Below are 21,802 nucleotides of genomic sequence, written 5' to 3'. Positions count from 1 at the left end.
GTGAGAGTGAGGGCCCTGGAGTCCAAATGCGTAGCCTGATTCCCAAATGCAACACTTCCTCACTAGGCTGGACAGGGCAGGTCACTTGCATGCATGTCTCCTCATCTCTAGCATGGGGATACAAACAGGAACTACCCCTAGATTATTATGAGGATTAAATTCATGTAAAACCCTTAGAAGAGTGTCTGGCACATGCTAAGTGTTCAATAAGTGGTTATTATTACTTTTATTTCCAAAAAAATACAATGAAAGTCATGATCTATACAAATTAGAATTTACTGTCTTGCTTTTGTTCTCTTTTGAGAAAAGTGGCCAAAGCCCGTTCCTGATGCTTTAATGTACTGTCCTTGGAGTTCTGTGTCTCCGAGACCTTGGCCACAACTTTGTTGACTAGCAATCAGTACTCCTGATAAAGTAAACCATGCAACCATGGGCTGGTCATAAAAAAGACCAATGAGCCGTGAATAAATAGGACTGGATATATAGCTTCAATCTTAGCAAAAATTTTATTGAGGATACACAGTTTTAGTTCTAGCCATACTGAAGTCAGAGAAGCAGGCTACACATTATAAGAAATATTTAACAATACAAGAGAACTCCAAGTCAACAGAACAGGGCGTTGTGGGTTCCCGTCTCTAGAGAAGGCTCTCACAATTACATCAACTTTCCAAGTAAATGCATTCAAACCTATTTACCTAACATGATTTGGTTAATGGTGTATGAAAACAAGAATACTTGTTATTATTCACTTGAACTCCTGGATCTGTCAAAGCAATGATTGTTATACATTACAATCACAGAACAATGAATAGTATGGGAGGCACCTGCACCAGGTGTTTTGGCCCTTTTAGAAGTGTACTTCTCCTTTATTTCTACTGCTCTCTGTGTCTGTTTTTCCCTTTAGCTAATTCTTTTATTGCTTCAGCTTCTATGTCCCTCTCTGAGTACATTTTCCATTCAAAACTCCCTAAGAAAGAGCATAAAAATGAATTGGTGAATCACTATCAAATATGGATTGCTTCTACCAGTCAGACTCTAAGCCATAAACTTCACTGCTAATCTTATAAATGTGCAGACAGGTAGTTGCTTGTTATGCTAGGTTCTAACCCCTGGACCGTGAACAGTGAACAGGTCACATGACACAAAACAACTGATGGCCACTTCACCGAGAAAAGAGTACATAAAAACAGCAGGCAAATCTTTGTACATTTTAAACAGGTGAAATACACTTTCCATCTAGCTAAAGAGCCTTGGTTAGATAGCTATCATAAATATATATATATATATATATATATATATATATATATATATATATATATATATGTTTATATACATATAAACATATATATAATTATATACATATATATTTTATATATATGGATATATATCTATATCTATATACTAAATACACATCTACAGAAGATGCCGTGCTGGATACATTATAGTTGCTCTAAGCCCTACATAACATATGACTGAATTATCTAATTTCCAGTACATCTTTCTGAAGATTTCTCTTCCCACCACAGTCTCAATTCTGGGATGGCAAACTCACAGTAAGTCGGAAATGATCTTTGTGCTTCTGGTGAACTGCAGATGTAAAGTGTTGATCACTTGGCTGGGGAAGGCGATTTTCTTCATCCAAAATATCCAATATTCCCACTAATTTTGCTTCAATTAAATCTATTTCAAAAAATCAAAATATGATATGTGAACAATTTACTCATCACATATTACAAGGACTGGCCAGAAACAATGTAACAGATGGTTCTATAAGTATTCTCTCAAAAGCTATAGACAGTAGGTAAATTTTATTTCAAACCTGCCAATTTATTAGGAAGTAACATTATATATTTAATGTAGGTTTTAGAAAAACAGCTCCATAAAGAAATAATCACTTCATTTCTAAGGACAAGAGGCGAAGGAACCAGCTATTTTACCAGATGATATCTACATTCAAATGAAATAAAACTACAGAAGATTCTGCATGTGTTAGCTTTTTAAAACTACATATAGATATTTCCTCAAATACTTTCCAGCAAAATTTCAGTAACAGCACATTTTTTTATGTTCCTTTCATTCATGTTTGAATTTCCTGCTTGTCCAAAATAACTATAAAATGCAAAGTGCTTAAACACTGGATATAAGAACAGGTAAATGGGACAGACTCTAAAAGCTACAGGATATATGAAGAGAAATCAAGATTCTAACTGTATTGGTGAGAGAATGATGCTTCATAGGCAAATAGTAGTGGTGAAGGAGTGGGGGAAGCAGGTTGAACTAAGCTTTAAATGTGAGTATTTTGATAGTTGTAGAAGGATGTGGACGTAGCCTGAAAGATAATGGAAAGGGAGGAGTTCCAGCCAAGAAATCAAACCACACAGTCAACCACACAGCACAGAGATCTGAGAAAGGATATAATGTGTGAAGGGAATGTTGAGTGGACCGGTAGGATGTGAAAGTGCTTTGAAAAGTTATACTACTGTAAAGCATTATTATTATTATTATTACTATTAATTTTACTATCTTGTCTAAATTTAGCACTCGAGTTATTGACACAATTGTCAAATTGGGTTTTCAAAACAAGGCTTACCCAACAGTTGATTTCGTTTTGGGAAAGAAAAGGAAGACTGAGCAAGAGCGAGGTGGTGACAAAGAGTTTCTTAACTGATAAACAGAGACAAGAAAAACACAGACGCTAGTTTCATGTTGCACAATATTATCTGGAGGTGACACATAACTTGTGAAGCCCACTGGCAACCGGCCAGAGGGTGCTGCCAATGCACAGAAAACAGAAACGAGAGATGTACAGAATAGCAGTGCCCTGGCAAAGCTCACCGGGAGCCTGCCTAGACTACAGACTTCCTCATGAGTGAGAATATAATAAACCCCTTTACTGCTTAAGCAATTATTCACATTAGCTGTTTAAGAAAAAAAATACCAGAGTAAACAGAAGAAATTTTCAGAAAACTTTCAACACTAAATTTGATGCCTTGGTAGGAAAAAAATAACTTGCTAGTGATACTAGAAAAGCAAAACTTCTCTCAAATACCAGAATTTTAAATAAACACTCATAACCAATAATATCAATCACAGACCACAGAAAATTTACTAGTAAAAGCATTCACTTTATCTTCCCAGATTTCCCAAAAGTGGAGTAAAAAAAAAAAAAAATACATACCTATACAGTCCTGATTATCCACATAATGCACTTCATTAACACCTAAGCCTTCCTTTTGATAGAGTTCTTGTTCCTAAAAGGAAATAATCATCGTCATAGATATGGAAATACCATGTGATATGAAATGGATTCATTGGTTAGTGCCATTTCTGATTATAACATTTATTGATAAGTCAGAGTGCAAAGGTTCATAACAACGAATTCGGAGGCTGAAGAATTTTACAAAACATTAGGGAAGCAAAATCCTTGCTCCTAAAGCAATGTAATATCAAAAATTAAATGGCTGACAAAACAGACAATTTACATATGTGGAAATGTTACCTCCTGCAGATAAGCACACTTTTCTTGAAATATGCAGAGAAGATATGCACAAATATAGAGATCTGTGTATAACCATTCAAACCCAAGGAAAGACCAGGGCTTTGAAATATTTTTGGCAATTGTAAAGTCAAACCTATCAGTAGAACAGACCAGGACTCAGGAAACTTTTTCTGTAAAGGGCCAGATAGTAAATATATTCAGCTGTGGGCCATATAGTCTCTGTCACACTACTCAATTTTGCCATCACAGTGCGAAAGCAGTCATAGATGACAGTAAATATAGAAGCATGGAAGGGAAGAATTAGGGTATGTTAAGTGAGAAGCTACAGGTAAAACTTCACATAGTAATGGAAGAACGAATGCAGCTGGATAAAACATTTTCACAGAAACTATCATAACTGTAAGTGCTTGTTTTACCTGCTTATTTATGCCAGAACTGGATTAACTATGGTATATCAGTAAAGGTATAAAAGCTGGAATGTGCTGGGAAACCCATTAAGACAAAAACATACTTAAAATGTGAGAAAAGATGAACGGGATGGGAATAGAAAGAAAATATTTCACATTTCAAGCCCAGACACCGCAGAGAACGGACCTGAGAAAGCAGCAGTGCTAAGATTAAGAGAATACACTGTTGGGGGCCAGCAGCGAGGAAGCCAGGTTCAACCTGCAGAAGTCAATGGACTGCTCTCGGAATTAATTTCTTCATCCGTAAAATAAGGGGTGGGCTCAATTGCTTCTGAGTTCTCTTTAACTCTACTGCCTTCATTCGTTAAGACATATTTCCAATAGCCCAAAGGATGGGAAGTCAAGGGTATTAGTAGGAAAGCACTGGAGAATTCAAATACAAGAGGAAAAATGGTGAACCTGATCACAAATGAACTGATCCAAAGCTACCTTTACTCACTCTGTACTCTATCAACAAGTATAAATTAACTTTCTTAGACTTGGCATTGTGACTGTTGGCCATGCCCACAGTTATTTACTACAATCAGTGGCAGGAAGTTCTTTACTCGACAAGAGTTGGTGTCCAGCCAAAGGCACACCATTCACAGGTCACTGGCGGTGCACAAGGTAGCGAGGCAGGGAAAGCACTGCCCAGGGGCACTCTAGGCCAATGGCTCCACTGGATCTCCTGATAGGTGGCTTTCCTGCCACACACAAAGAAAGGGCAGGCAGGCAGGCAGCAGAGTGGGCAGAAGCGGGAGACACAGAGGAAGGTGAGGAGAAGCCAAGGTCAGGGACGAGAGTAGAAAGCTGTGTGACAGTGGCAGGAGTAAAGACAACAGAAACCGAAAAAGAAACAAGCAGTATTTCAAGTCTGGTAAAAGTCGCTAGTAAGAAGCAACAGATGTTCACTTCTGAGGAAGTGCCTATTAGAATTTATGTTTGGTCCGTAAGCTGTGCCATTAACACTTCTGATGTGCCAGGGCAACTGCTAAGCCACCCGGGCCTATGCTGAGTATCTTTGATTCCCTGGGCTGGGCGACCTCACATTACACCCCATCAATCGGGTCACCTCTGGCATGTCTCTGTTCCTTGAAACTTAAAATAGATGAATGCAGTTCTTAAATTGTAATGGTAATTACCTCCTTCAGAATCCTTTCGTTAAAAAATTGCTGAAGTTTTTCATTGCAATAGTTGATGCAAAATTGTTCAAAACTGTTATGTTCAAAGTACTCTGAAAACATAAAACCATAATCAAGAGTCATCAGCAGGTAACTTCGCATTGATAAATTTATCTTAGGATTAAATTTTATTGTACAAATGATTAATTGAAGATTAGGTTAAAAAATACATGTAATTGTTCCATACTCCTCAAATGTTCTCATTTCAACTCTTAAATTTTGTTAGGCATTAAAATTAAGTATCAAAAATAACTTGATTAAATTTTAGAAATGTTTTTTAGTCAATTTATTTCGCTTACAATTTTTCCTTTCATTATGATCACTTGTATAGTTTAAATTTTCCTTCAAGAATAGTATATGATAAAATTTATGTCTAATCTAAAAGACCTATTAAAATATTTAAGTGATAAAAATAACTTGCTTGATGAAAAAAGGTGTTTATCAGGTGAGATAAATGTCATATAGTAAAAGATACAAAATGTAAGTCACTTGTAACAATTTTTTTAAGCACGGGTATTAATCTAATTAAAGAAAATGGCTTAAAATGCAAGTATTTAGAATTTTTTCTGTCTATAAAATTACAGTTATAAAAAAGTTATGGGGGTGGCTGGATGGCTCAGTTGGTTAGAGCTCGAGCTCTCAATAAAAAGGTTGCCGGTTCAATTCCCACATGGGATGGTGGGCTGCGCCCCCTGCAACTAAGACTTGGAGCTGGGCTGCACCCTCCACAACTAGATTGAAGGACGACGACTTGGAGCTGATGGGCCCTGGAGAAACACACTGTTCCCCAATATTCCCCAATAAAATTTTTAAAAAATTAAGGGACTGTATTACATTATCGCTAAGATCCCTGTGGCTCTAAAATGTTATGATTCTGTGTATGTGTGTGTTATACGAAAACTGGTGTAGACAGGAAACAATTGTCTGAATATTGATATCTTAAGTAAGTGCTAAGTATTTCTCTACTTTTGAACAAAAGATAATGATTTATTATAAATTTTAAAATATATATGACATTAAAACAAAACTGTGTCCCTCTCAAAATGTAAACACTCAGACCTTCCCTAGGCAAAGGCAAATAAACTACAAAAGAGGAAGATACCACTCATATACGGCCAGAAGGAACGCCAACACTGACAAAGCCCTATACAAAAACAGTCAGATATACTTTGAGATTATTACAACACAGTCATTCAGGACAAAGCAGCATTCAGATGTTGGTGACTCATTCCATTTCTGGTTGCACAGCTCCACAGTTGTTCTCAAATATTTATCTTGATATCTTATTCATTTGGTGGAAACTAACTGGAAATAGCTATCTGTTAACAATTAGCACTAACGATGAATTTTTACACATAGGAATGAGTTTAGTCTGTATGCTAGGTCATCCTGTACCTAGTTCTACATAGTAGTGAATGGCTTTACTGACTTAATTCTTTATTAGTAGCACTCAAGACTTTATCTTTATGCAGCTGCACTCAAGAGTACAGAGATATCTCCTAACTATAGCACGTTCTCGAATAGCATTATTTTATTATAACACTGATGAGAAAATAAAAAATCGATTCCCAGCTGCAGCCATTATCTGTGTGGAGTTTGCACTTTTTCCTCATGTTTGCATGGGTTTTCTCTGGGTACTTCGGTTTCCTCCCACACCCCAAAGCTGTGTGCATTAGGTTACTTGATTTGTCTAAATTGCCTCAGTCTCACAGTGTGAATATGTGTGTAAGAGTGCCTTGAAATAGACCAGTGTGCTATCCAGGGTTGGTTTCCACCTTGTGACCTGAGCTGCCAGGATAGGCTCCTGCCACCCACGACCCTAAACTTGAATGAGCAATTTGGAAAATAATTATCTTACTTGTTTTATTCTTTCTTATTTGTTACATCTTTTTTAAATGTATGTATAGTAGCTCACATTTCAATGTTTAATATTAGAAGTGTTTGGGGTCTTTATTTAGAAGTTTGATGATGTTTTTGTGACAAAACAAGATATAACTTTTGTTTATATCTAGTAGTCTATGGTAAAACTGGTTTCGTTATACACCTTTTTGCTTAAAGTCAATTTCCAAGAACCTACCGAAGACGTTAAGCGAGGACTTAACTGTACAATGGTTTCAATCAACATGTTTTAATTTTAGCATTAGTGTGACCAGAACCCATGAGTCTTTCTTCTTTTTTTTTTTAAAGCATCAGCTTCCTATTTAAATCATATTATGAAATGAAATGTAGGTAAAGACATATAACTGAAAATACATCAAGTGAAAAGTACTGTAAACGGAAAAAGGTGATTTTTTTTTAATTTTAAATATGTGTGAAAAACTGTCAAACTAACTACCAATTCACAAATTAAATTATACTTACCAAAACCTGCAATATCTAGGACTCCAATAAAATAGGCTGATGTTTCAAAAGGAAAGCATTGATTTACTCTGTTTACCACATGATCAAAAAGATGGCTATAGACGGTCTTTGCCAAAGCATCACGAGCATTGTTTGCTTGCTCCACTTTCAGGGGTACCCTATAAAAATGAAAATTCTTCATAGTAACAATTGTAAAAATAATGCTAGATACCCAAAATCAAAGGATGTCTAAATATATTCATTGTGAAGAACAAAATAGTTACAAAAGGTCATTTTTGAATAGGCACAGACAAATGGGCTAAGTAGAACGGTACAAGAGAACAAAAAGAATTGTCTACAATTAAATTTTTAGAAATCTATTATTGAGTAAAAGAACTTGAGGCTCAAAGTTCTTTTTAACTTTAATTTATACTTCACTGTATATGCTGAATACTAAAAAAGTAGTCAGAGGAATAATCTTCCTTTCGACTTCCCTTAAATGCAAAAGAAATTGTGTTTAATTCAGGATTACCTTAAAAGCTCAGTAACTTGTTTAACATTGTTTAGGAAAAATAATGTTTACATCTTAAAATCTGAACTGTCCAACTCTATGATTTGACACAAGTAACTACATGATATAACAGTATTAGATATTGCAGATACAGACACACAGTGCTTGTCCTCAAGAAAATTACAGTCTGATGAAGAAGGACTGCCATAAGAGAAACCCAAACACCACAATAAATGTTGTCATACAGGTAAGCATGAGGACCCTGCGAGCACCAGAAAAAAAAGTCACAGAGAAGTAACCTTAAGTGTCATACAGGCCAGACAGATACTTGCATCCCTCTGAAATAGTAATTTTCCAATTTATATTTCCTACAATGAAATTCTTTCCTAAAGTTAATGTTATATGAACAACCCATACATAAAACACATAAAAGAACTGTTCCGAAACAGAAGGGAAATGGAGGAAATGACACCTAAGGACATCTACTTGTGTTTTTACTAGCCTTCTTTTCGGCCCGGAAATATCTCTAAGGAAGCAAGCAACTGTAGGGCACTACTATACATCCTCTTCGCCAAGGTTTTCTTTATAATAAGACTAATTTGGAATTAGCTAAGCAATGAATCAGGCTAAGCACACTTTGCTAATATTTCCCAAAGTGCAAAAGCTGCTAATTTTTTTTTTTTTTTTGTAGCTAAAAGGCTTTTGTAATCCCTGCTTTAACAATTTGTTGAAACTTTTTCTGAAATATGTCACTAGAACTTACTGCCTGCCTTATGTTAGCCAGGTATAGGGGATCTTACTATTTCCCCACAAATGAAGAGCTTAGAGTGCTTCAGAATGATGACTCAACATCAATTTTATTTCACTGTACTGAAAACGAAGTACCTAAAACACAGAATATTAAGCCAAAAGTATACACAGATCCAGACAAAATCTAGGAGTTCTTAGTTACTGGTTTTAAAAATCTTGGCTAGGCTCTTATTTTCTTGTCATTTGTAATTTCCTCTAAATGAAGAATCCTAGAAATAAAGGGAAACCCCATTTGCTGAGTGTTTTACTAAAGTGAATTCTACTTAGAAGTTTTATTTTTTTTAATATTTTATTCAATTTACTCCTAATAACTCTTTACATTATAACTCCTGAATAATGGTTCTTCCAAGTATAATTATGAGCAGAAATTTAATTATAAGGAAATAGGGATATTATTAAAATAGTGGCCATTTTTTCATAAAATTGTGGTTCAGTCATGAATAATAATGAAAAATGTACTATTTACAGAGAGAAAGCAGGTATTTCTTCTTTACAGAATTAATGAAATAGGAATAAATGCTATGATAATATTAGCCTTATTTCCAATATTTATCAACCTACACGACTTCCAATTAGCTTTGAAACTCAAAGTTGAATGAATGTCCTTCAGGAGAATGATGAGCATATGAAGATTAATACTAACAATGACTCTGGTCATTAGTTAAAAACTTTATTCAAGTCACCTCCAGGCTAGTTGCATAAACTTCCCACAAGTTTTCTGAATTTAAAATTATAAACACAAACACAGAATGCCTAAATTCAAATTATACCGTAATTTTTAGATTAAAAAATGTTTAAATAGGGAGATATTAAGGAAAACCAATCAAAATTCAATATAAATTATAAGAACATGTGCAATTCAAGCAACTGGGATTAATCTGAATAAGGCTCCAGATTTCACTTCCTGTTTCATTATTTGCTAATAGAAGTTTTAGCATGGGCTATATGTAAGAAAAAATCACTTTTAAAGTAAAATGATCTGTTGCCTGCTGAAACTAAATAATGGTGATGATTGCACAACCTTGTAAATATACTAAAACCCACTAAATTTCAAACTTTTTAGAAGTACATTATACCTCAAAATACACAGTTCTGAAAAATTGAAAAAAATTATCTGTTGCCTAAACCAGTCAAATATTAACATAATCAACTCATATTTTCATAGTTGTAAAAAGGTAAACCTCTCTTGCCTTATGAATTCCAAATTTTTCCCACGCAGTATATATCTGGAAGGAACAACTTTAAAAGCTGTGGAAGTCAGTGTTAATTTTTATGATGGATTACCATGTTGAGATGCACAGACTTTTGATCTATCAAGCACATATTTTAGAACATTATAACGAAGAGAATGAATCACATATAAAGAGCAACTTTAAACGTCAGTATTCTCAAAAAAAGATCTTTCCTTGACAAACCACAAGGCAGAATTTTTAGAGCAATGAGTTAAGGAACTTACTTTATAACTGTTCCTTTGGTGCCCCCTGCTGTTGTCAGCATGACTCTTGTAGTTAAACTTACACGAAGATCATCTTGATCCAAACCCAGTAATTCAGCACAATATTCCAATGACTGAGTAGATTTATTCTTCAGATTACAACCACCTAATGAAAACACACATTAATTTGAAATTAAACATTATATAAACTAGATTTTCAAGATCTAGTTCTTAGAAGTATAATTCACTTATATAAAACTATGGAATAGACGAGGTTTATTTATGACTTTTTTAATTTCACCACCCTTGTCAGACACTCATACTAACAAGGTCAACAGGAGACCCTCACTCAGTGTAGTCCAAGATAGAATCCCTGCAGCCCAGCAATATTAACCTATCACTTTCATTGTTTAATGACCCTGCAAGTGAAAAATAATAATGATGGATTACAATCCTTGTTAATATGTTAAATCTCTGGAGAAATATAGTGCTTTACCATTAAAATTCATCTGACTCTGATAAACTGACTATCCACATGCAAAAGAATGAAGTTGGACCCCTACTTCACACCATACACAAAAATGAACTCAAAATGAGTCAAAGACCTAAATGTAAGAGCTAAAACAAACTCTGAGAAAAATACACATATATAAATCTTCGTGACCTTGTAGTAGGTAATGGTTTCTTAGATATGGCACTAAAAGCACAAGCAACAACAACAAAAAAAGATAAATTGAAGTTCATCAAAAAGAAAAACTTTTGTGTTTCAAAGAACAGTATCCAAGGATTGAAAAGACAACTCACGGAGAAAAAATATTTGCAAAGTATATATCTGATAAGGATTTGTATCTAGAATATATTTAAAAAACCAATCCAATTAATAAATGGGCAAAGGACACGAAGACATTTCTGCAGAAAAGATATACAAATGGCCGATAAAGACATGAAGAGTTGTTCAACATCACGACCTGTCAGGAAAATGTAAATAAAAGCCACAATAAGGTAAACACTTCACATGCTCTAGGATGGCTATACTCTGATCAAAAGTCAGTGCTGGTGAGGGTGTGGAGAAACAGGAGATTTCATACACTGTTAATGAGAATGTAAGATGGTACAGCTACTTTGAAAAACAGTTTGACAGTTCCTCAAAAGGTTAATCATAGTTACCATTCCACTTTTAGAATACCCAAGAGAAATAAAAACATATGTCCACACAGAAACTTGTACGCAGATGTTTACAGCACATTATTCATAATAGCCAAAGGTGGAAACAACCCAAACATTCATTAAAGGATGAAAGGATGAAGAAAATGCAGTACATCCATACAATGGAATATTACTCAACAATAAAAATAAATAAAGACAAAAATGAAGTCACAGAAGACCACATATTGTATGACTCCATCTATATGAAATGTGATAAGAGGCCAATGTATACAAATAGAAAGTAGAACAGTGGTTGCCTAAGGCTGAGGGATTTGTGAGGGAATGGGTGGGGTGACCGCTGAAGGGTATGGAGTTCCTTTTTAGGGTTATGAAAATGTTCTAAAACTAATTACGGCTACAGTTGCACACTGAGTATACTAAAAACCACTTAACTGTACATTAGAAATCGGTGAACTGTATGGTATGAATTATATTTCAATAAAGCTATTACGAAAAAATAAGGGAAGAATACGCAGAAGACATGAAAATAAGCTTATTACTACTCTGAAAAATTGACAACCAATAATATATTAATTCATTTAAACACTTCTCTTTTACTGTTTTGCAAAGTATCTTACCCATTTCCAGGAATTATGTAAGGCTAACATAAGAAAACATTTAAAGTTTTAAAAAGGGAAAATATTATAAAATAATGCAAGATTTTCATGTTACTCCCCTTCCAAAAGAGAACTTTAAATATTTTAAAAACTGTTTGTTATACATAATAACATACTTTTGTTACATGAAATTTAAAAACACTGGCAGTCCCAAAAGGTATTTTTTGTATTTCAATCATGCAAAAACTTTTCAATATAGAAAGAGTCTTCTAAACATCTATTGCAGAATAAATTTTCTGACAAAATATTACAAAAATTTAAGAGCTTTTTCAGATTGTGAGGACATGCCAAAACGAGTTCTCTAGCAGGGAAAAAAATCAATTCTATTAGAAGGAAACCATTTGGGTCTTTTGATCCAAACCATTTGGATCATAGGAAGGGTTATAGGAAGGATACAGAGTAATAAATAAAACCTTAGCTATTAAAATAAAAATAACCTAGTTTATTAATTCCCTTGATTCACTGCCTCATTCCAATACTTTCTGCTTTCTGCTCATTTTCCTTTCAACAGAAGAAAGTTTGAGAAGAAAAATAGAAGATAATGTAAATACGTGTTATGTGTCTTTTGATCATTAAGTGCTTTTCAACTAACTAGATCATGCCACATTTACGATCCTCTGTATACACCTGTATGTTCTACCACAGGGTAATAACATGAGGTGTGACAATGACACTTAGCACTTCTAACAACCCTTCCAAAGAATGCATTAAATATTCTAAACCTATTCTGTGTTACTTAGAACTCCCACATGCTCCTTTCCTATAACCATGCTATAGAGCACATGAAATTAATTTTAACATTCATTACATTTGCAAAATAAATTTTAAAATCCCTCAAAACAAAACTAATGACAAAATTTGAATGCACACTAAAAACATATCTGATTTTGCTTTCTTTTTGCATTTTAAACTGGTAACAATCTCTATTTTTATTTTACTTATTCATTAACAATACTTAATAGGGATAACTATGTGCCACACGTAGTACGTACCCACATCATTTTACAAATATTTAAGTCATTTAGTCCCCTTTATAACATGAGTTAGGGAATGTTGCTATCCCCAGTTATCCTCAGGTAAGAAAACTGAGACATGGAGAGGTTAAGTTCTTGGCCCAAAGTGACACAGGCAGTTAACACATGGTCAACAGTCTGACTCAAGAGCGAGTGCTCTTAAATACTACGTTGCATCTGACGTTACTGACTTCACAGCATCACAGGACATTAAATCTGAAAGTCATTAGGACTGTGTATGTCAATCTGCTCATTCACAGATCAGGACACTCCGGAAGCTTCAGTGCCTGGGGACAGTGAGGGGCAATTACCACAAGTACTTGAGTCAGTTAGACATGGGTAAAACCTGGCTCTCACACGTACAACTTCATTAATAACCATTTTACTTAACTTATACACAGGTTTCACTTCTGTAAAATGGAGATAATATTCCCTATTTGATTATCTTTATGAAGTTTAGATTATGATGAAATACCATATATAAAAAGGGTCTTGCACGAAGCAGACCCATTTTTTAAATGCCTTTCCCTTACTCTCATGCCCCTTCCCTATATGCATACTACTGCTGGATAACTATCATGGACTGTTTATTCATTATTTTACAAATCACAAAACCAAGGCTCAGAGAGCTTCTGGAATCTAACACTAAGGCTCGTGTTGCTGACTACTACATTAAATGGGGCATTCAATTTTTTTTAACTCAGTAAAAGATTTTTAAATAATGTATTGATGCAGGAGTCAACAATCTTTTTCTCTAAAGCATCAGATTTTAGGCTTTGCTAGCCGTTACAGTCTCTGTCACAACTCCTCAACTGTGCCATTACAGCACAAAAGCTGGAATAGACGAGACAGAAATAAATGGGTATGGCTGTGTTCTAACGTTATTTTTACAAAAACGGGCAGCTGGTCAAATTTAGCCATAGGCCATAGTTTGTCAACCCCTGTACTCATTCATCAAACTTCAGATTATACAAAAATTCTTACTCTTATGTAGGGACTGAAACACTTGAGTTAAAAAGTTACTATCATGCAGGCATTTAAATGCTCTTTTTAATTTGCATAAAGTTTAGCCTAGTCTCATTTTCCAGTAATAAAGGATATCGACTTTTATGTATTCAGCTGCCCTAATTAACCGATGCAAGTTTTAATCAATTAACCAGAGAAGTTGTCAAAATACCTTAACAGATGGTACAGAATTTTTATGTTCACTTATTTGGAAAGTACAATATCATTTGAAAAATTTAACTAAACATGGTAATCAGCTACTTGTCCTTCAGAAAATGAGTTTATTCCTCCTCAGCATCACTAAAAAATTCTTCAAAACAGAGCTCATAATGACTAATAATGAAGCATCCTTCATTTGCATGATTCGCCATGTAACACAGTATATTCTAGAAATTTCAGGATATTAACAAACTTGCACACAAATAGATTCAATTTACAAATGACAAAAAAATGACAGAACTAATTTTACTCCTCTTCAAGAACAAAACAAAATAAAAAAAACCTGAAGTGCTGCCGGCTTCCTCAAAATCAATATTTCCAAGGTGCAGGACACCAGCTACTACCCGGAACAGATCAAGCTTTTCTTCATCATCCAAACCAATCTTCTTCATGGCTGTGCACATTCTAATGAAATCTCCATGGTCATCTAAGAGAGGATCTTTCAAGGAACCTGCCTTAAGATACTACAAAATAAAAATACATCGATTAACTGCACTTTACCTTACTTAAGTGTACTTTAAAAACTCATGAAATCTATTGATGCACTATGTAACATGCAAAAATAAAACGTGTCAGTGGAAAAACTTCAGTATTCTAACACATTCAAACACCGAATGACTGGAAAAAGTGTACACAGGCTCTCTATACAATTTCTTTCAGTTACATGTGAATCTTCAATTATCTCAATAAAAATTTCAGTCAAAATGGAATGAGATGTTTTCCAACTGAACTACAATTTTAACTCTATAGCATTCTAATGCTACAATATTATAATTATAATGCTAGGTAAAAATAAAAATTGAGTACAAAAGAAGGGAATGCCAGTGGTTAAAATCAGTCAACATGAACCATAGGTCAAAAAAAACTGAGATGAAAAATTGTAATAAAAATTTTAATCTGACAGCATTATGCCCCTTTAGGTTAACTGCCATGAACGACACCAATATTCAACAGTAGTAAATAGTGGACAAACAGGCTAATAACAATTTTCATGGCCTGAGAATTATTTTTAAATCTTTTTGCATATGTAAATGTACGGTAAAGTGTATTAGCAAGTATTATGCTTACTCTAAGAATTTATGCAGTGAGTGAAAACGTTTCAGAAAAAATGAGGAGCAAATTTGCTTTCTCTCTTAAAAGAACTTGCATCTAAAGTATTCAATTGTTAGATGTATAACAAATTCAGAGAAAGGAAAAGCCAGGCCTACAAAAACTAGAAAGAGAAAAATAAAAGTTACTGGACACAGAAAGGCTGAACTAGGAATTTTCCAGAATTTGACAATAAATAAATAAAATTAAACATTAGGTAACACAGCATGAAAATTAACTCGCCAATAAAGACACCACTAGGAGATGTTTTTTTCCTCCCAAATGCCAGTTGCTTCCAAGCTAAGTTGAAATTCTCTTCCCACAAAATTCTTTAAAATGTTCAAGTATATTTGTGTGAAATTTCTGGAAAATGTCTAGATAAAGAAATTTAATTTTACTCTTAAAAGCAAAGGAAATCACGTGCAGCCAAAGTTAACAGAATACACACATCATGCAGAATTTTCAGTCTTGCAATTGAATAGTTACTTCATTTGGAAACTATTTCTAATCAAATGTTAATGAATATATTGGTGTTATGGCAGACTAAAAATACTGCATTCTCCTAAAAATTACACACAGCTGAAAGACATTCAAATGGGACCAGGCAAAGGATTTTAATTAGTCAAAATGATCACCTCATCCTCCTGATAAAGAAGACATAAAAAGTAATTTAAACATATTAATCCATTGCTGACTTATGTATCTTTATATATACACTCAATAATATAAATGAGATTCCTAACACAGTATGCTGACAGAATCAGAAAGAGTACACTTTCTTCTTAGCAAAGTACAAAATGTATACGTCACTCTTTAAAAGAGTAAAATCAAGTTCTTTCCTCTCTACTCAGTTTATTCCATGCCAAAAGATCAAATTTACACATATATACATATATTATTTTTTCATTGAGGACAGCTGCAATAACCCACTAAAAAATGCCTCCATTATCTTAGTGGAAATAATACAATTTCTATACTTTGATGATGTCTTATAAAAATATAGGTTATCATGACAAAGGAAGATCCCATAATAAACATTAATGTTATTTCTTAAAGTTTCAACCATTGTTGTGACAAAGTTTACGACTTATAATTCAGACAAAATGTGTCTAAAATAATAAACAAAATGTCAACTTCAAAAAAATTAACTGTAGGGTCATCTGCTCAGAATTCAAAATAATGGGAATTTTCATTTGCTTTCTGTTCCATGAATGTAATAAAGACGTAATTCATCTCATTCAGTTTTGAAAGGAGTCCAAAAGATCTGACTCACAAATGCAGAAGCATTAAAAACTAAGTATAATAAAAACTTGTTCAATTAAATATTCAATATAAATCTTTTAATAAAATTAATACAGACAATATGAACTAGTCCCTATAATTAATCCTGACTTAGTATTTCATCATTTAAGCTCCTTGAGTAAATATAACTTAATACCACTTATTATTTAAACAATGCATATTAAAATTTATAAGAATTGTAGATTTTTAGATTAAGGATTTAATGTTTTTAAAATAATGGTATAATTATAAGCAATTACTCTTAAAAATGTAAGACATATATATTTAGCAAGACCTATATATAAAACTTTTCATAATATATCACAGAAATATGATGTTCTAAAGAGAAATACAGTAATATATAAGCATTAATTCACAAGAATCTTCACTCAGTGTCTACTACAAAGCTTACTTTCAGCGTGGAATAAGTTATAAAGGATATATTTTATACTTAATCCCAAATCAATAATATTAGACTAAGTTTCAAAAATGTTAGCGAAGGATAATTCTCTCCAATTTAACACCATCATGCTGGGAAAAAGAACAAGAGGAAGGCAGTGCATTGAGACCTAACCAAGAAGAAAAGGTACCTATAGCTTTTGTGGATACCAACATAGGCATAAAGTATTACATACACGCTAAGAGATTGGATGAGTATTTAGTTTTTTAAAGTACAAGCCTAAAAGTAAGAAATCTTATTTGGACTCCAAAATAAAAATTATATCTTTCAGCATGATTTATTTTTGTACTAAAGATTTTAATTTAAAAAACAGTCTACTATACCTCAGGACTTTTTCGATTCTGCAAAATTTGTTTGTCAGTTTCTTTGTTAGCGAAGTATCTAGTGCAGCCTCGGTTTAAATACTATGACAAAGAAAGGTAAAATATAATTAACAAATATGATCCTCAGGAAACAATACAGAAGAAAACACCACTTATCAAATAGTACTAACCATAAAGAATTTCTAAGTATCACCTGAGTATCATTTAACCTCTCAATTAAAATCCATCCTTCTATCTATTTTAAATATTTTACTCCTACTAATCAAACCAGGGATGTTGAAAATCCCAATTCCTGAAAGTAGATTAAATTAAATGATTAACATAAAAATCGATACCATAAAGTTTTCCTATATTTAAAAGATAGCAATTTTAAATATTCTCAGTGTCAAATATCTTATTAAAGATATATATAGTTCATAAGTACTACAGGCAATAATGAAAATCACCTTCCTACTAAATATGCAGAGTCTCAAAAAAGAACACGGTGTGGTTTAATATTTCAAGTAATATTTTAAATTTTAAATAATGAACACATATTATCCCTGAGTTTCTTAATTTTTGATTTTAGAAACAGTTCTTTAAAACATGCCTTTCATATTCACTGATAGTGAACACTGACTATACATAAATTACAATACTTGCTTTATGAACCTTCATAGTTATTCAAATAATTTCAGCTTTTATCTCAAGGATTTACTTTGTTGCTAAGTGCTTTCAAAACAGAACAAGGGAAGCAGTCGAGAAGAAAATAACACTACACTGGTCTCAAAGAGACTATTAGCCACATTTAGGGGAGGGGAGGCAGGAAGGAAGTACACATGGGGACAAGATGGCAAATTTTTAAAAACATCTCAGCTTCTCTTAAATCAGGTTACTATGATTACACTACATCATGGCATGAATTCCAAGATTATATATACCACATCATACAGACACCAAAGGAAAAATTATAGTAAATTTTGAATAATTTGGGGATAAATTAATATTTTAGATGATCAATGCATTTATCTTTCACCCTCTATTATAATGAAATATTAAAATTAGTTAAAACCAGAAAATGACATGTAATGAGTTTTTCCTTCTACCCTAAAATCTTGGGGGGAAAAATAAAAGAGAAGGGAGGAGAATAATACTGGTCAGCATTTCCAATTAACTATTTCAAAAAGGAACTCTATTATTTAGTAATATAATACTACTTAAATATAAAGAGCCCAAACAAATGCTTTCTTTGCTAGCAAGAGTTTTATCCCCCCACCCCAATTGTTTTATCAAATACCTGACTTTTGGACAGATTGACTTAATATTAAAACCAAGGAAAAATATTCATTTCTTCTAACTTTTCCGTAACTAGAAAGCTGCAAACTATTCTTGCCACCCATTCTCTGCAAGTTTGACTTATGTTCATGGACCTTTGCATGACTATAACAAATGCTTCCATAAAACATGCCAAAATATTTGAAAATTTTAAATAATGCAAGAATTTTACACCTTTTATTTTGCAAAATAAAAACACAAATTTTTAATACAAATGTTTTCAAACAGGTGTGTCTACAATTCTTTACATACTAATTTGGGTAGAGTAGTGACAAAAAAAAAAATGGAAGTGTTCACCCCACTATAGGGTTTTCCTTTGCTTTACAACTTTATGAGTTATAATCGGAGGCCTAAACTAAACTACAGAAAAACCTGATGAAATTACCAACACACTTTCAAATCACTTGAAGGTCTAATTTTTCTGGGGAGGGAAACAGAGGTGTGTGTGTGCATTCATGAAAGGAATGTCTGGATGAAAGGTAATGCTGTTCTCCTCTAGTCTCCTCTTGTAAGAGAGGAAATCACGCCTCCCAGTGCACACTACAGAGGCAGGAAACTCTGATCTGATCAAGGATTTCAGCAGCTGCCCTCTTCAGATGCCTGCCACTGTGCCAGGAAAAGCCATCTATTCTGAGACACACAAAAACTATACTCATAAGCTTCCAAGCAGAAAAAAATGCTACATTAAGACAAGAATAGTAATATCGCTTTATTTTTACTTCATTGTGAACAAAGCCACGTCATCATTATTACAGTTTATATGATTCACAGTAATTTCTTTTCAAAAATCACCATAGAGAGATATGCCTCTTCTACTTTCATGAAAATAATATGGGCAAGTAACTTCAAATCCCAGTGAATTTGGTGAGTTCTAGAGTTTAGACATTTTAGAAGTATATAAATAGATGCAGTTATAAAGCATTTTAAAACAATAAAGTTTTAAAATTTCCAAACACACATTAAAAGAAACTGATTGAAGTAATAGAGAGAAGCTGGGTTGCAAACACACACACACACACACACACAAAACAATTAAATATGTGTGTCATGATTCCCAAATGGAGGACGCCTGTCCAAAGAGGACTATGAAAATCACCTGGAGAAATGTATACAAACTACATGCCTTACCCCCATCTCATAACTCCCCTATATCCTTCACTATTTCCTAGCTGAGAACTTGTAAGTTCTGCTAACCATCCCCAGTCACCGCTCCTTGAAACTCTACTGGCTTATGATTCGTGGCAAGCCTAATTTTCCTTGTACTTATCTCACAACTTCACTTGTGCTTTCTTTCTTGGGCAACTCTTCATCTGCTCATCCTCTTCATCTCCAGAGTTTGGATGCTGACACAGGCTTTTTTACATTACGCAATCTCTCTAGACAATCTCATCTACCACTGTCATCGTTTCAACTACCACCAGAGTCCTGGCATCTCCCAAACCTGTTACTCCAACACTGACACAGATTAGTATACATAACTGTCCTCTGAACATCTCTTCTCAGATGATCCACAGGCTCCAAAACTGAACTCACCCTATATGCTAAATCTTCCACCTGGTCCCAATATGGTATTTACATCCACCCAGGTCCCCTAGTAAAATTTTGGAAAACTTTTCCAGATTACTCCTTATCCCAACCATATCCAGTCTCCAACTCTATCAATTTTACCTCCTAATATTTTACACATCACCTCCTCTACAACCCTGCCATAAATAAACCAAATTCGGGCACTGAGTAACTGCTACTTCATGCATAGCCATAGGTTCCCAAACAATTTACCCATGGTTTCAATTTCTGTCTATCCCATCCTCTTCCCCTTTATAGGCATCTCCATATTAAAGCCAGAGGTGAGTATAGATCTGACATCCAATTTTCTCCTTAAAGGCTTTCAATAGCTCCTTATTAACTATAAATGTCTCAACTCTCTAGCCTCACCTCCTACCAGTTCCTGCCCTACCTTTTACACTGTTTCTTGCCTTTCTTTGTTCATCTTTTTGCATCCACCCGGAATACCCTTTGCATCTCTCCTCTATTTAACACTTGAAAATCATTCAGGGTTATGATCAAGCATCACTGTTCCATAAACTTTTCCAAAATACCCAGCATCCTATGCCACAGCATCCTATGCATATCTCTTTCTTATCATTAAACATATCAGACTGTGTGTGTGTGTGTGTGTGTGTGTGTGTGTGTGTGTGTGTACACATGCAGTTCCACCAGATTCTAAGTTGCTCAGGAGCAAGAACTGTGTCTCACTTATTTTTTTTAACCCTGGCATTATGCCTGGTACCCAGCTGGCAAGCAATAAGTATTTGTTGTCGAATTGAATTAAGAAAGATAATCACAGGTCCTTTATTAATATTAATTCAGTGGTCAAACTTTTTTTTTTAACAAAAAGTCAAAGGAAACTTTAAAGCCAGCATTACTCAATTTCTTATTGAATGTAAATTGATAAGGGGGATTTAACATCCATCCTTTTACCTATCCTATTACTTACCTCTTCATATAATGTTGTATTACAAACTCAGCAGCAAACCTCAATAGAGATCTACTTAGTACAGAAGTCATTCTATCACATTAAACTAGATTTCATGCAAGTTACATAAAACTAGGTATCAAAATCCACTGATACAAGTTTTATAATTGAAAGCAATTCAATACGCAAAAATTGTATGAAATTTTTTCATCCAACCTACCCGAAAATTATCTGGGGAGCTCAAATGAAGTTTTTCCTGAATATCTTGAGAAGCACCAGCACACAACCTATAAAAGATATGATAATTCCTTTCCTCTTTGCCTTGAACACAGATCCTAGATTTCTCTAGAAGATAATGTGAAACAAATCCTCCAACAACTGAACTCTAAAAAACAAAACAGAGAGAAAACACATTTTTGCATTGAAAGTCTTAAAGTATAACAATGTTAAAGTATTATATTTTCTAATAAACATTTGGTCTATCAAAAGACTGCAGTATTTATCAAATAAAGGGGGAAAAACATTAGATAACTAAATGTAAATTAGAGTATTTATAGAGGTCATAATGCACATATAT

The 21,802-nt window shown here is 33.8% G+C and overlaps 1 protein-coding gene across 1 annotated transcript in view; it reads right to left on the bottom strand.

The window, feature by feature from the left end:
• Positions 1–21,802, bottom strand: part of MYO6 (myosin VI) — an 82,404-nt gene that overhangs the window by 40,179 nt on the left and 20,423 nt on the right. Inside the window, 8 exon segments of the mRNA XM_033095751.1 lie at positions 1,553–1,680; positions 3,179–3,251; positions 5,088–5,179; positions 7,488–7,645; positions 10,244–10,388; positions 14,566–14,746; positions 17,436–17,516; positions 21,446–21,610. Of these exon segments, the coding sequence (XP_032951642.1) occupies positions 1,553–1,680; positions 3,179–3,251; positions 5,088–5,179; positions 7,488–7,645; positions 10,244–10,388; positions 14,566–14,746; positions 17,436–17,516; positions 21,446–21,610 (1,023 nt within the window).

Source organism: Rhinolophus ferrumequinum, chromosome 3 (assembly GCF_004115265.2).
Source record: "Rhinolophus ferrumequinum isolate MPI-CBG mRhiFer1 chromosome 3, mRhiFer1_v1.p, whole genome shotgun sequence".
In the NCBI taxonomy this organism is placed as follows: Eukaryota; Metazoa; Chordata; class Mammalia; order Chiroptera; family Rhinolophidae; genus Rhinolophus; species Rhinolophus ferrumequinum.
This window is presented reverse-complemented; position numbering and strand designations above follow the sequence as displayed.